General features: G+C 40.2%; 1 protein-coding gene across 11 annotated transcripts in view; it reads left to right on the forward strand.

The window, feature by feature from the left end:
- The window catches only part of slo (calcium-activated potassium channel slo), a 743,408-nt gene that overhangs the window by 440,933 nt on the left and 288,850 nt on the right, over window positions 1-13,625 (forward strand). For 4 of the 11 annotated variants that reach the window (XM_080286171.1, XM_080286165.1, XM_080286169.1 and 1 more), the window contains exon 7: window positions 12,049-12,140. The exons of 6 other annotated variants lie outside the window; for them this stretch is intronic. In XM_080286171.1, the coding sequence (XP_080142297.1) occupies window positions 12,049-12,140 (92 nt within the window). Of the gene's footprint in view, window positions 1-11,455; window positions 11,548-12,048; window positions 12,141-13,625 lie in introns of all 11 variants that reach the window. One more of the 11 variants, XM_080286167.1, reaches the window with a different exon arrangement.

The raw sequence follows: 13,625 nt of genomic DNA on the forward strand, positions 1-13,625 counted from the left end.
AATTTTTGCACACTTTCAAGCATCATTCTTTATATGTCTAAACTGTAATCCTCTGTGGCCTTGTCCTGAGTGGACTGGTTTATAGCCTCTTAAGATTTTCAAAAGTCTACAGTAGAGTAGGAGTATTGTGTTATTGGAAATTATTCTTCATTAACTCAATATTTGACTTTGGGAATATCACTCATGGAGCAACAGAATTTCCCATGTTTTATCATGAAACATTTGACCCTATGAACTAGAGGAAAGGTAACATTGATTAGCGAGCAGTTATGAAGCTGATCCAGCATGACTGGTCATGGTTATGAAACTTGGTTATGTTATTGCCTTATTCCCACAAGGTAAATATAAGAAAATCTGGAGACCTTTGATTGATAGTGAATGAACTAAGAATTTGATACAGGAATTCATAATTTGTGGTAGGTGGGGGCGCTCACCATCCACTCACTTGATGTAGTGCTGCTTTCAGGTGTCTGCCCTTTCCTCTCCTCCCTCCATTCCTTCCTTCCTCTTCTGTCTTTCTTTACTTCATTCTTTCCTTCTCCTTCTGCCTACAGGTGACTACACTCCCTCTTTTGTCTTTCTTTCCTTCATTCTTTCCTCTTCCTTCTGCCTATGGGTGACTCTACACTGAGTGACAAGCCTAATGGTTTCCTGTACACCAGGAAATCATTTAGTACGCTGGATGGTAACCATGTAACCATATTATGGCGCCTGGTGGTTTAGTGGGTAATTACAGCACTCCAATCGGATTGAGCCAGTGAAGGTTTATATCCAAGGGGTGGTTGGGGTTATTGCTTATGTAATGCCACTCAGGGATGAGTGAGGCTGGTCACTCTCATCTTAAATGTCAGGACCAAATTGCGAAGCCCTGGGTTTCTACACTTCTCATGGGACAATGTATGATAGATGGGTAGATGGATGAATTCATAACTAGCTGATGCTACACCAATGTCCACCAAGTAACTCACACCCACAGCATAAAACTTCCTTTCTTCTGGATATCCTGGGTGCATGGTATTCACTTTTCATGATGTCATTTGGAATTTGTAACCTCTTATAACAGCAAAGATTTGGTAAGAAGGGTAGACTCTTTATTTGGTTATGAGTTCTCATTTTATAGTCTTTCATATTTGGATCAAATATGGATGGTGCCTCATCTTTGATTCATTAAGTATGATGACAGGTATATACAAGACTCTCATCCTTCATGCAGGATGTTATGTACAGTACCTTACACATAAAATATTGTATGCTAATTGTAGAATACATTTTAACAGTGTATAAGCTCAACTTGAGCACTTAAAGCAAAGCAATATTGCAGTGATTGCTCTTCATATTTAAGAAATTTTGATACTATATAACTGTGCAGCCTTAATATCAGGAGAGAGTGTATTGTTTTGGATTAGATTATAACTGGATGACCATAGTACAGTACAGTTAATTTCATATTGATATATTCTGCATTGCATACCAAAGATTAACAGTTTAAATTTGGAGCTTTGTATCTGTATGCTGTCAGTGTAAGACTAAATCATAAGTAAAATTTAAGATATTCATGGATGGAGTTGCAGGATACCTTTTAAATTATTTTTGTAACTAATAGATATGACTCAGATATGAAGACTGATTATTAATGACTGTGACATGAATGGTGTTATTTATCAGAGGTTTGTGGATGGCTTGGTTTAATAAAGAAAATTAAGAATTTTCCTTTTTTCTTTTATCTACTTTATTTATTTATTTATTTATTTTTTTATGCAAGGAAGAAGGAACCAAAGGCCATGAGCCCGCAATAACAGTTCCCTCCAAGAGAAAAACAAAATACAAGAGAGAGCCAAATTCAAGATCCATTCTGATAAAGCATTCAGCAACCATCTATAATTCTTGTAAAACATGCCAGTTTACATGCAGAAGCAATGTAAGTGATAGGTGTGAGTATGTGTCATGAGGGGCATTATAACAATTCAGCAATGACTCAGCATATCCCCTCAGTCTGGGTGATGCACTTTTTATTTTTTTCTTGCTGCTACAGGTTTATTTTATTCAGCTTAGGAATGGCCTCACATATTGAGGGGATTTATTGCATCTATATCTAACTCCTCCAGCTCATAGAGTTTATCCTAAGTAAAACAGTCATTAGGAGATGACAAGGATAAAATAATAAAAGATGTCCCTGGGCACAGTGGGTTCAACACAGTTGTGTAACACTAAGCTGTACACACATGCCCTGATGACAACTGTTAATTTTATTGAGAGTATTATGCAAGATGGTCTCAGGAGTTACTGACAAGAATATACTGTACATGGGATGTTTTTTGACGGCTTCCTGGGAACTTTGAAAACATATGTTATACAGTTTCATGGGGACTTTTAAGAAATATGGTAACTGCTTTCCAGTGTTAGGTATTAAAAGCAAAACTGAATACTGTACCGTATTATAAATGAACATGAGCTGGTCAGTACTGCTTTCAGACAATAAGTTGTACAGTTATCTTATATATAGTATTCTTTGCCATCCTCATGAATTAGTACTATAATTGATGAGTTAGTCATGTGAAAATAGTTAGGAGTCCTAGGGGTATAGTCTTTATTTATTCAGTGTTTATTTTGGTACACTGTGCAGCCAACTCTCATGGCACAGTCTATAATAATTCAGTGTTTATTTTGGTACATTGTGCAGTCTATATTAATTCATTGTTTATTTTGGTACACTGTGCAGCCAACCCTCAATTTAAAGGGCCAGTATATTAAATAAGCTTCCAGCATTCATGAGAACCATATTAGCAGACCCATTCAGTTCATTATAAAGTTAATGTGTTAACCAAATCTCTACCCTGACTTCCATTTTCCTGTTAAAAACTATATTTGATCTCACCTTGCCTATTCTTTATATAGAAGTATCTTGCTGTACAGAGGTACAACAGATATAAGTCTGTGACATTAAATAGGTTTTAAAGTAATTAATACCATAGTGGCAGCTACTATCACAACCATTATTACAGCACCATCACTACCACTATACAGCTACCTTCACTACCACTACCACAACTACAATACCATTACTACCAGTGCTACAGCCATCTTCACTGTCACCAATAAAGCTGCTATAACTACCATCACTGCAACTAATTTTACTTCCACTGTTTTTCTGATATCAACCTGCATACAGAATGGCAGTTCTGAAGATAAAGTTAATTTTTTTGCATTTGGGTTGACTGCATGTGAGGAAAATGCATATATGGTAAATGTGTAGACCTAGGGTCTGTGACATATATATACAGTACCCTCGCGTCCAATACGCGTTTGTCCAGCACGATTCATGTCCAGCACGGAGAGCAATAATTAGTAAGATTTAATTCGGTTTAATTACTGTAACACGGGTGCATTATCATAACACGGACGGAGCTCTGAGAAGTGGGCGAAATCCGCAGAGTTCTCCTCTAGCACGATCACCCCTGGTCCAACACGGTCATACTGGACATTCCCATGATGCTGACAGCCAATAAAGGCTTCCAATCAAGTAGCCTCCCCCTCCCACTATCATGGGGTGATCGTGATGTCGCCCAATTAAAAATGCTTCTGCTCTCACGTGATGTTTTGTTTAAATTTCTACCCCCACAGCGCCACTCAGTCACATAATTCGCATTGGAAGGTGCTTTTTTCTTGCTGTATTTTCTGCCCTTGTTACTGCATTTTACCCTGTTCACGATGCCTAGGAAGCCTTCTGAGAACCCCAAGAAGCGGCGGCACCTCCCTCAGGCCACCAAGCTAGAAAGCATCGAGAGGAAGAAGAAAGGGAAGACGAAAGTTGACATCGCCAAGGCCTACGACATGAATGAAGCCAACGTGAGGACCATAATAAAAAACCAAGACAAGATCCTGGCAGCAGTGAAGGCTTACAGAGTGCTAGGACAGGCAGAAGCAGGACCTTCCATGGCTGTGGACGAAGATAGTGATTCTGAGTGTGATTTCGAAGGATTTATGAGGGAGGTTGAGGAGGAGCAGCAGCCATTACCCGCCATGGTCAGACTCAAATATGAAGTCCGTTTGGGTGGGGCCCGAGAGGGGATTTCCCTCTCTACAGCTCTGCCGCATCAACCCCAGTACCTATCTCTCTCTCTGTCATATGTCAGCTATTTACTATTTGAAATTGTATATTAAATATTTTGTACTTATTAAATATATTATATAAGGATATATAGTGCTATGAATGTGTCGCTTTTTAGGATAATAGCAATGATTTGTATAAATTCCACACCACGTGACAATGTCGCTTTCCAACGTTGCCAGAGGTCAAGGACACCCACCTCAGACTACAGGTGACCGGTCACTTCCTCCCTGATCCCCACCCACGATGGCAGCTACTCCGACTCGCTCTCGTGTGCTCCACAGTCGGGAGAAAGAACTTATTTACAATGTGAACAGGTATTTTTTAGAAGAAAGGTCAGAGAGAGGACTTATGCCTACTGGGGAAACCTCTATAAAAAAAAAAATGCACCAAGACTTTTACCTCAGTGGTGGTGTGGAAAAAAGGTCGAAACAATATAGAAGAAAACAAAACTTATAAATATATAAAAACTTTCTCAGTCAACTGAGAGAGAAAGAGAGAGAGAGAGAGTGAGGAGGTTTGGCAGAGCTGTAGAGAGGGAAATCCCCGCGCGGGCCCCACCCAAACAGACTTCATATTTGAGTCTGACCATAGTGATGCCAGCAGCCATCCTCCGGGGACCCAGTAGGACTACCTACAGTCTTGGATACCACCTTCCATTCCCAGCAAGCCCACCAACACTATCTTAAAAGGTTAGTTATCACTCACAGTACAGTACCGTTTATTATAATTACAGTAGTACCAATATATGTATAGGTATATGGTAGGTATTTAGGGTGACTTTTCTTAGGGTTGCTGGCATAATTCATTTTTCCCCATAAGCTCTGTTGTTTGTCCAACACATTTTTGGTCCAACACGGGACCCATGCATGACAATATTACCTTGTTGGACGCGAGGGTACTGTATATATATGCATATATATGTACTTGGATGGGTGACCGCCAGGGAACACCAGATGCCATTGGCATCCCTACGTGTCAAGTGGGGTTGGTGGAGGATTAGTGCCCCTCCCTGTAAAACAATTAACTCTAAGCCCTTGACCACCCCATTTGGGATACATGGCGTCTGGCAATGGATGGATGGATATATATATATATATATATATTGTGGTAGGTGGGGGCACTCACCATCCACTCACTCGATGTAGTGCTGCTTTGGGTGTCTGCCCTTTCCTCTCTTCTTTCCTTCCTCTTCTGTCTCTCCTTCCTTCATTATTTCCTCTTTCTTCTGCCTACAGGTGACTTTACATTCCCTCATGTGTCTTTCCTTCATTCTTTCCTCTTCCTTCTGCCTATGGGCAACTCTACATTGAGTGACAAGCCAAGTGGTTTCCTGTACGCCAGGAAGCCATTTAGTACAGAGTGGTAATCATATAACCAAATTATGGCGCCTGGTGGTTTAGTGGGTAGTTAAGGTGTTCCAGTCGGATTTAGCCTGTGTAGGTTTATATCCAAGGGGTGGTTGGGGTTTATTGCTCACGAAATGCCACTCAGGGATGAGTGAGGCTGGTCACTCTCATCTTATCAGGACGAACCTGCTTAGCCCCAGGCTCCTATGCCCCTCATGAGGCAACGTAGGATTGGATGATGGATGGATGGATGCAAGTTTATATCCGAGGGGTGGTTGGAGTTTATTGCTCACGTAATGCCACACAGGAATGAGTGAGGCTGGTCACTCTCATCTTAAATGTCATGACCAACTTGCCTAGCCCTGGGCTCCTACACTCCTCATGAGGCAACATAGGATTGGATGATGGATGGTTGGATGAATATACAGTATATATATATATATATATATATATATATATATCATCAGCCATTGAAGTCCACTTCAGGACCGGCCTATCCCTACTGAAGCAGGGACAATACAACCAATGTATCTCTACCTATGGCCTAGGCTGTCTGGTAGAGACTGTATGTAGGGTGAAAAGTGCTTGTGAGTGTGATTGTAGTGTTGTAGTGGCTTTGGATGTGCGTGTAGTCTGTAAACCAAGTGTAATCGGCCCACTTTAAGCCGATTGGGTGCAAGCATACTAGTATGTGACACTGGTTCAACCACAGCACCCCTTGTGCCCGCCAAAGTAGCAAGTAGCTTGGTGAATGCTTTCCAAAGTTTTTACAACTCTGGCGGGAGGCGAACCCACGCTCACCAGCGTGCAAAACACACACTAACACAGAGGCTCCATATATATATATATATATATATATATATATATATATATATTCCATGAGGAGCATAGGAGCCCGGGGCTAGGCAAGTTGGTCCTGACATTTAAGATGAGAGTGACCAGCCCCACTCATCCCCGAGTGGCATTACGTGAGCAATAAACCCCAACCACCGCTTGGATATAAAGCTTCACTGGCTCAATCTGATTGGAGTGCGGTAATTACCCACTAAACTACCAGACATCAAAATTTGGTTATATGGTTACCACCCAGCATAGTACAGTAAATGGTTTCCCGGTGTATAGGAAACCATTTGACTTGTCACTCATTGTAGAGTCACACACAGGCAGAAGCAAGAGGAAAGAATGAAGGAAAGACAGAAGAAGGAGTGTGAAGTCACCCGTAGGCAGAAGGACGAGAAAAGAATGAGGGAAAGACGGGAGAGGATGGAAGGAAAGAAGGATGGAGGAGAGGAAAGGGTAGACACCCGAGGGCAGCACTACATGGAGTGGATGGTGCAAAACTTAAAAGTGAACGCTAACTCACGAGAACACATGGATAAAAGAGTACTTTTTTTCTGGTCCCCAATCATTTTCGTTCCATTTCGTCCCCTAATACTGCCAGACCTATAAATTTTCACCTAACCATACGGCCTAATGTCTCTCCCGAAGGCCACATGATACGAGAGAAGGCGAAACTTTGACAACATTGGGAATGGGCCCGGGGGTGGAGGGTGGATGAAGGATGCCGGGGAGCTAAGAACATTAGGGTACCCAGCCTGACTCTTGTTTTGTTAATGCTATTTTTAATACCACCGATGCTTTTAATTACAATAGTTATATATCTTTCATTGTTTACCTGATGGTGCATGTAAATGGGGGTAATTTACATGGGGTAAGATGGTAAAAAGGGGTTAAAGTGAGATTTTTCTTTCTCTGACGCTCCACGTAATGCCCTATGAGTTTCTCAGTCAGCTTCAGGGCAACATATAAACTTTCACTGCTGTCAGGTTCTCATGACTTCCTATGCACAATCTTTATCTTCTCCCCGTCCTTCCAAATTGTTCTCATGGCGCTTTCATTCATGCCATGCTTTTTTACCACTTTGGTAAACATACACCTTAAAGCAGTAGAAAAAATGCGAGAAATGGAGTTCCCCCGAGCTAAGTCCTGTATTGGACTATATAGCCCCGCTAGGGTTACAGGAGCGAGCTACCACTCCTGGCACGGCAGCCCAGGCTAGGCTCGAACTCGCAATCCCCCGATTACGAGTCCAGCGCACTACCACTCTGCTACCGCGCCCCCTTAAAACAGTAGAAGGACCTTACCAATTCAATTCATATTCCTCCAGTTTGTTTTCTGTATTTTTCTTACTATTTTCTGGGTGGTAAATTACCTTTCCCTGCTGAAGAATTCCCGCCCCCCCTTTTTTTTTATCATCACGTTCCCGTACCCTGCCCGTACCTATGATTTTCTTTACGTACTCAAAGGTTGTTTTCGTTTCCCAACTTCCCAACTGGATGGTACGTTAGGTTAGGTTAGAATAAATTATTAGGTATAGGTAGGACAGGCCCTTTCGCTGTAACCCTGACGAGTCAAACAAGTTGACATAGTGGAACACAGATAAAAACAACGGAAAGAGATTTCACATGAAACGTTTATTTACCACCCAAAAGTAATCAGAAATATATAACAATCAGGAAGAAGAGTGAAGAATGTGGAACTGAACGCTAACTTATGAGAACACACGAATGGGATTTTTTTTTTTTTTTTTATTATTAACAAATACAGTCGTTCAGTTTTGTTCCCCAAAACTACGAAACCCATGTGATTGTGGGGTAAAGTCAGTGAGACCTGCGAAAGGACTTTATAGTCGTATGCTCAGTCGGTCCGAAACGTGTTGGGAAACATGAAATCAAACGAAAATGTGGAACTGAACTCTAACTTATGAGAGCACATGGGTGAGTTTTTTTTTTTTTTTTTTTTTTTTTTTTTTTTTTCCAGCAAACATTTTTGGTCAATTTCATCCCCCCAAAACCGCAAAACCATTATGAGCGTGGGGCAGAACTAGGTGTGGTGCGAGAAGGATTGATAACCGTATGCTATCAGTTGGAAATGTGTTGGGAAGCACAAAATCGAACGAAAAATATGGAACAACGCTAACTTACGAGAACACATGGATGAAAGAGTAATTTTTTTCTCTAATTAGCAAACATTTTCGTTCCATTTCATCCCTTAAAGCTGCAAAACCCATTATGAGTGTAGGTAAGAACTAGGTGAGGCACGAGGAATAACCATATGCCCAGTTGGTCCGAAATGTTGGAACACATGAAATCGAATGAAGAATGTGGAACTGAACTCTAACTCACGAGAACACGTGGATTTTTTTTTTTTTTTTTTCCTGATTAGCATGCATTTTCGTTTCATTTCATCCCGTGAAATAGAAACCCATATTTTTTCATCTAACTATTCGACCTTGCATGTGCCCAGGAAGCATACTTCCGTTCAGTATGCGTAAAAATCAAACCACCGAGAATCCTCAGCCAGGAATCACACTTGCGCAGTCATTTCAAAACTAACCATAGGTTTTTCCCGAAATATAATGAATGTGTTTCACAGGCAAAATCTTCTCAACAACCTAACCTAACCTATCCCATTAGGTCTGCATGGCTGAGGTGGCTGGCTGTGATATTGGGACAAACACCCATACAGAATGGAAATATGGAAATACACACCCAGGAAAGGTACCATTTCTTGCAGGTGATGTCATCGCGTGCAAATTTCAAATTTCGTTGCCAGGCCAGCTGACTTCCCGTGTGTGTTTGAGTTTTTCCGCGTGTTGATATGACTTGTCTTATTATGCTGAGCACGTTAGAACAAACACGTGTTACTCAAGGATTGAGTGTACTACAGTATATATATATATATATATATATATATATATATATATATATATATATAGTACATGAGGTACGATCATATAGTTCTGAGATTGTTCCTGTTGTGAACGAATGGAGCACAGCAGTCATGCACACACAGCAAGGGTGAACAGTAACCTTCATGAGTCAGTATGCCACACGGCATCTCACTGACAACATCGGGGCCTCTGTTATATGCATTTTTGTGACCACATGCACGTGCTCATTTGCTGTCTCATTGTGGACCTCAAACTTTAACAGAGCTAACATCAAATTCTTTGCCAGACTCTGGAAATCAGCAACAGAGACCTTTGAAATGCTTCAACAATCTTAGGGCAATGAAGCACTGATCCGACAATCCTCGTGCACAATTCTTTGAATTTTTTAACATTTTCGGGGATCCTGTTTATGGAGGGTTGCCCTGACCACTCATCGTCCTCCAGTGACATTCTGCCCCTCTTGAAGCATGATTGCCACTCATTACACCTCTCTCGGCTCATTGCTTCATTGCTGTAGGCCTGCTGAAGCATTTCAAGGGTCTCCATTGCCGATTTCCTGAGTTTGACACAGAATTTGATGTTTGCTTTCTGCTGAAGAGTGATGTCCACAGTGAGATGGCAAATGAACACGTGCACTTGGTCACAAAAATGCGTGTAACACAAGTTCTTATGTCAACAGCACGACGACACATGGCATACTGACTCATGAAGGTTACTGCTTGCCCCTGCTGCACACGCATGACCATGCTGTGCTCCATTCATTCGCAACAGGAAGTCTCAGAACCTTGTGATTGCACTTCATATATATATATATATATATATTTATTATAGTGTGTGTGTGTGCGTGCTCACGTTTACAGATACATACAGTACATGTATATATACTATGATGTTATAACACTACCAGTCATCACCTCTGGGTTTTATTAGAAACTCAGTTTGTTCAGAGGTCACATTCTTTAAAACAAACAGTTTTGCCTAGCTCAGATTTCAGATTATTGTCAAGGTAGAAATGTTCTCATGTGAGATGAATTTTGTGCCAAGCTAAGAATCATGAGAACTTTGTAAGATAATTTGATCTTTGATTAAAATTTTGTATACTCAAGATATCTGTTCATAATACAGTTACAGTATATAATATTTTGCCTTCTTTCGAAGATGTAATGCTGGCTTGGGTGTCAGTGCATATCTTATAAGGAGTTACAAATGAAATATATCTTATATCTAAGGCTTCTCTGATTGAGGTCATGTCCAATTTTATGTTTTTGTATTTTCTGCTCACATACAGCTTTTGGACTTCTTCATTTCTTGTTCTTGTACCATCTTCACGAATTTGAGTTTCAGTTTCTGTATTTGAAAAGATATAGTCATTCATCCCATGTCTATTCATAAATATAGGTCTTCAGTGAAATCCCTAGCTCTTCATACTTTGATCATGTGTTTTGCGTTGTCTTTCCATAGACGGAACCAGTTGACCCGTATTTAGCATCCCTCTCTGTGGAAATCCCCAGTATACTGTATTTGTCAGCCATACTTGATACTGATATGACAGTATTCCTTTTCACAGTAACGTCAGAGAGCACAACAATGGAGAACACTCATAAAAGTTGCACCCTCGTTAAACCCAAACTCCATGATTTTGTATTCATTTGGTATCTTATCCACACAATATTCACCCCTTTCCTCTATCTGTTTTGAACTACGATTTCTTAGCTGTCCCCTGTCCTCCCAATTTAATTCATTTTACCTTTCTCACTCATTTACTGTAGAGTACCTTCATAATTTCTGATATTCTACTTCTTCCACTAGAAATATGTAAATTAGCAAATCCCTGTTCTATCTTTCCTTACATATAACTTCCTCTGTTAGCATAGCCTAGTACTGGTCCTTGTTTCTATAACTGACCATTCCATTGACATGGTACATTCCTCTCGTAATGGATACCTCTCGTACCTCCACCTGATGAAACTTGTCACCAACCTCAGTGTTAGTGTAACCTTTTCCTTACATTTACCCTGTTTCTGCACCCAGGCAATGGTAGCAAGTACAGTACTGTATGGTGTTTATACTCCCCTCCCAATATATCCATCATAACACCTTTTCCCTTTACCTTACAGTTCTGTACTACCCCCTCAGACCCAGTCCATTGCTGAATGTTGTATGATTTTACTCCTTTTTCCATTTATTCTTTTTTCCATACTCCTTCCCTTTCCCCTCCTACGGCCACGCGCGCCGTCTGACCAGCTTGCTGTATGGTCCCCCTAGGCTGTGTTTGCCAGCTGGATACCCGAAATCACCGAGATCGTAGGCAACAGGTCCAAGTACGGAGGAGAGTACAAACGGTCGCACGGAAGGAGGTATCGCAAGTTTTAGGGAGAGAGAGCCACTGTAGAAAGTCCATGATTACTATATATACTATACTTTTTTTTTTTTTTACGTTTATCCCCCCGAGAATACCCGGCGTCTGTTTTCCTAGGCACATTGTATGCATGGGATGATTTATCTAGCTTAGTCCTCCCATAAAACAAATCCTCGGTGGCATTTTCTCACTCATAAAACTACAAACAAAGGCCAAAAAAAATACTGTTAGGAGCTTCAGGCAACCTGCTTGGCTCCAAACGATCAACAAAGCACGGGCACGAAGAGGTAGTGACATATTGGCTGAGCAAAGTACAGATTTTTTTTTTTTTTTTTTTTGGCTTGAGTTCAGCCACTGTCAACCCCTCAGAAGCCATGTTGACCACAAAAACAAACAGACAAACCAACTTTTAGCTCCTGCAACTTGCATGAAATTTGGCAACAGTGTGACATTTTTTACGTGTGTGCTACATTAAAAAAAATGGTTCTGTGCTCCATAGGCCATATTCGCAAGCTGTATCCCTGAAATAATAGACCTGGTTGGGACTAGATCCAAGTATGGCGGAACACTGAAGAACGAGAGGGGAAGAAGGTATAGTTTAGACGAAGCCCTCCTCCTCCCCCTATCCTCTTTATATACAGTATTTATATATCGTACAGATAGCGATGCCACCAGCCACAACCACTACTGCTGTTACTGCTACTGCCACTGCTATTACTACTACTACTACAATTACCACCACTACAACTACTGCTTCTACTACTACTACTACTAATGCTAATACTGCTGCTGCTACTACTACTATTACTACTTCTATTACTAGTACTATTACTACTACTACTACCACTACAACTACTACTATTACTATTACTACTATGATACTACCACTGCTACTGCTACTACTACTACTACTACTACTACTACTACTACTACTACTACTACAGTATTATTACTATACTACTACTATTACTACTACCACTACCACCTCCACCTCCACTACTACTGCCACCTCCACTACCACCACCACCATTACCACCACCATCTTTCCTAGTGTGCACCTCTTGCACCCCAAGACAGACAGCTAGGCCCTGTGCCCCACCTCATTTTGAAAGTTCCAGGCTTTTGGAAGGAATCCACGATCACTAAATCTGAACTAGTAATGTGTGATTTTGCATCCATTTAAAATTTACCATTATAGTGTTGATATAATTTGAATGATATTGACGAGGCTCTGTACTTACTGTAAATAAATTTATTCCACCAGAAATTGTTCTTTCATCTTATTGTATGTGCATTATATAACTCATAACTCTGTACGTAGTAAAAATTTGATCAGAGATGTTCAAACTTGTGAATATTAGTGGCCATTATGCAGAGTTGTTACATACTTTAGTATATACTGGGCAGAAATAATGGCATTATTTCAACAGTTCATGAAATTTTAGAGTATCAAGCTTGACGATCAGTTAAACTTGATATACAGTATTACAAGTTACACTGTGGAAGGAAGATGTATAAGTAGATACATGAAAAAAAATTAAATATCAGTGCTGTATTACTAAATATCATTCATCAGAGCATTCAGTAATACAGATTGAATCATCAATGTTTTATAATGCAATTTTTCTTTTTTTGTTCTACTCTCCTCTTTACATTGCTTACAGGGTTAAGTTTAAATTTTTTGCAGTTGCCATGTGGACTTCACTAGCAGAGCAGTAGTACCATGAGAAACTATTAGTGTGGTGGACTTTTAGTTATGTTTGTAGTCTGTATAGTACTTCTTCATTGGATATCAATGTGCTGTTTCAATATATAGTTTGTTGCTGGCTATTGTTCCAATATAGATATTAATATTTCCTTCTTCTTCTTCTTCTTCTTCTTCTTCTTTTTTTTTTTTTTTTTTTTTTTTTTTTTTAGGCTTTCCAATTGAAAGGCTAGATTAAAAGGTCTATTGGCATAGGGACATGGTGACCCCACCCCCACTGTGATAACAAGCAGCCTTTTCTTTCATATGATATAAAAAGAAGGGAATAATGTTACTGTCATACATTTTCTGCTGTTTCATCATCCAACTTA

The sequence above is a fragment of the Coenobita brevimanus genome, chromosome 110 (assembly GCF_032717465.1).
Source record: "Coenobita brevimanus isolate Jiangsu-jjx chromosome 110, ASM3271746v2, whole genome shotgun sequence".
NCBI lineage: Eukaryota > Metazoa > Arthropoda > Malacostraca > Decapoda > Coenobitidae > Coenobita > Coenobita brevimanus.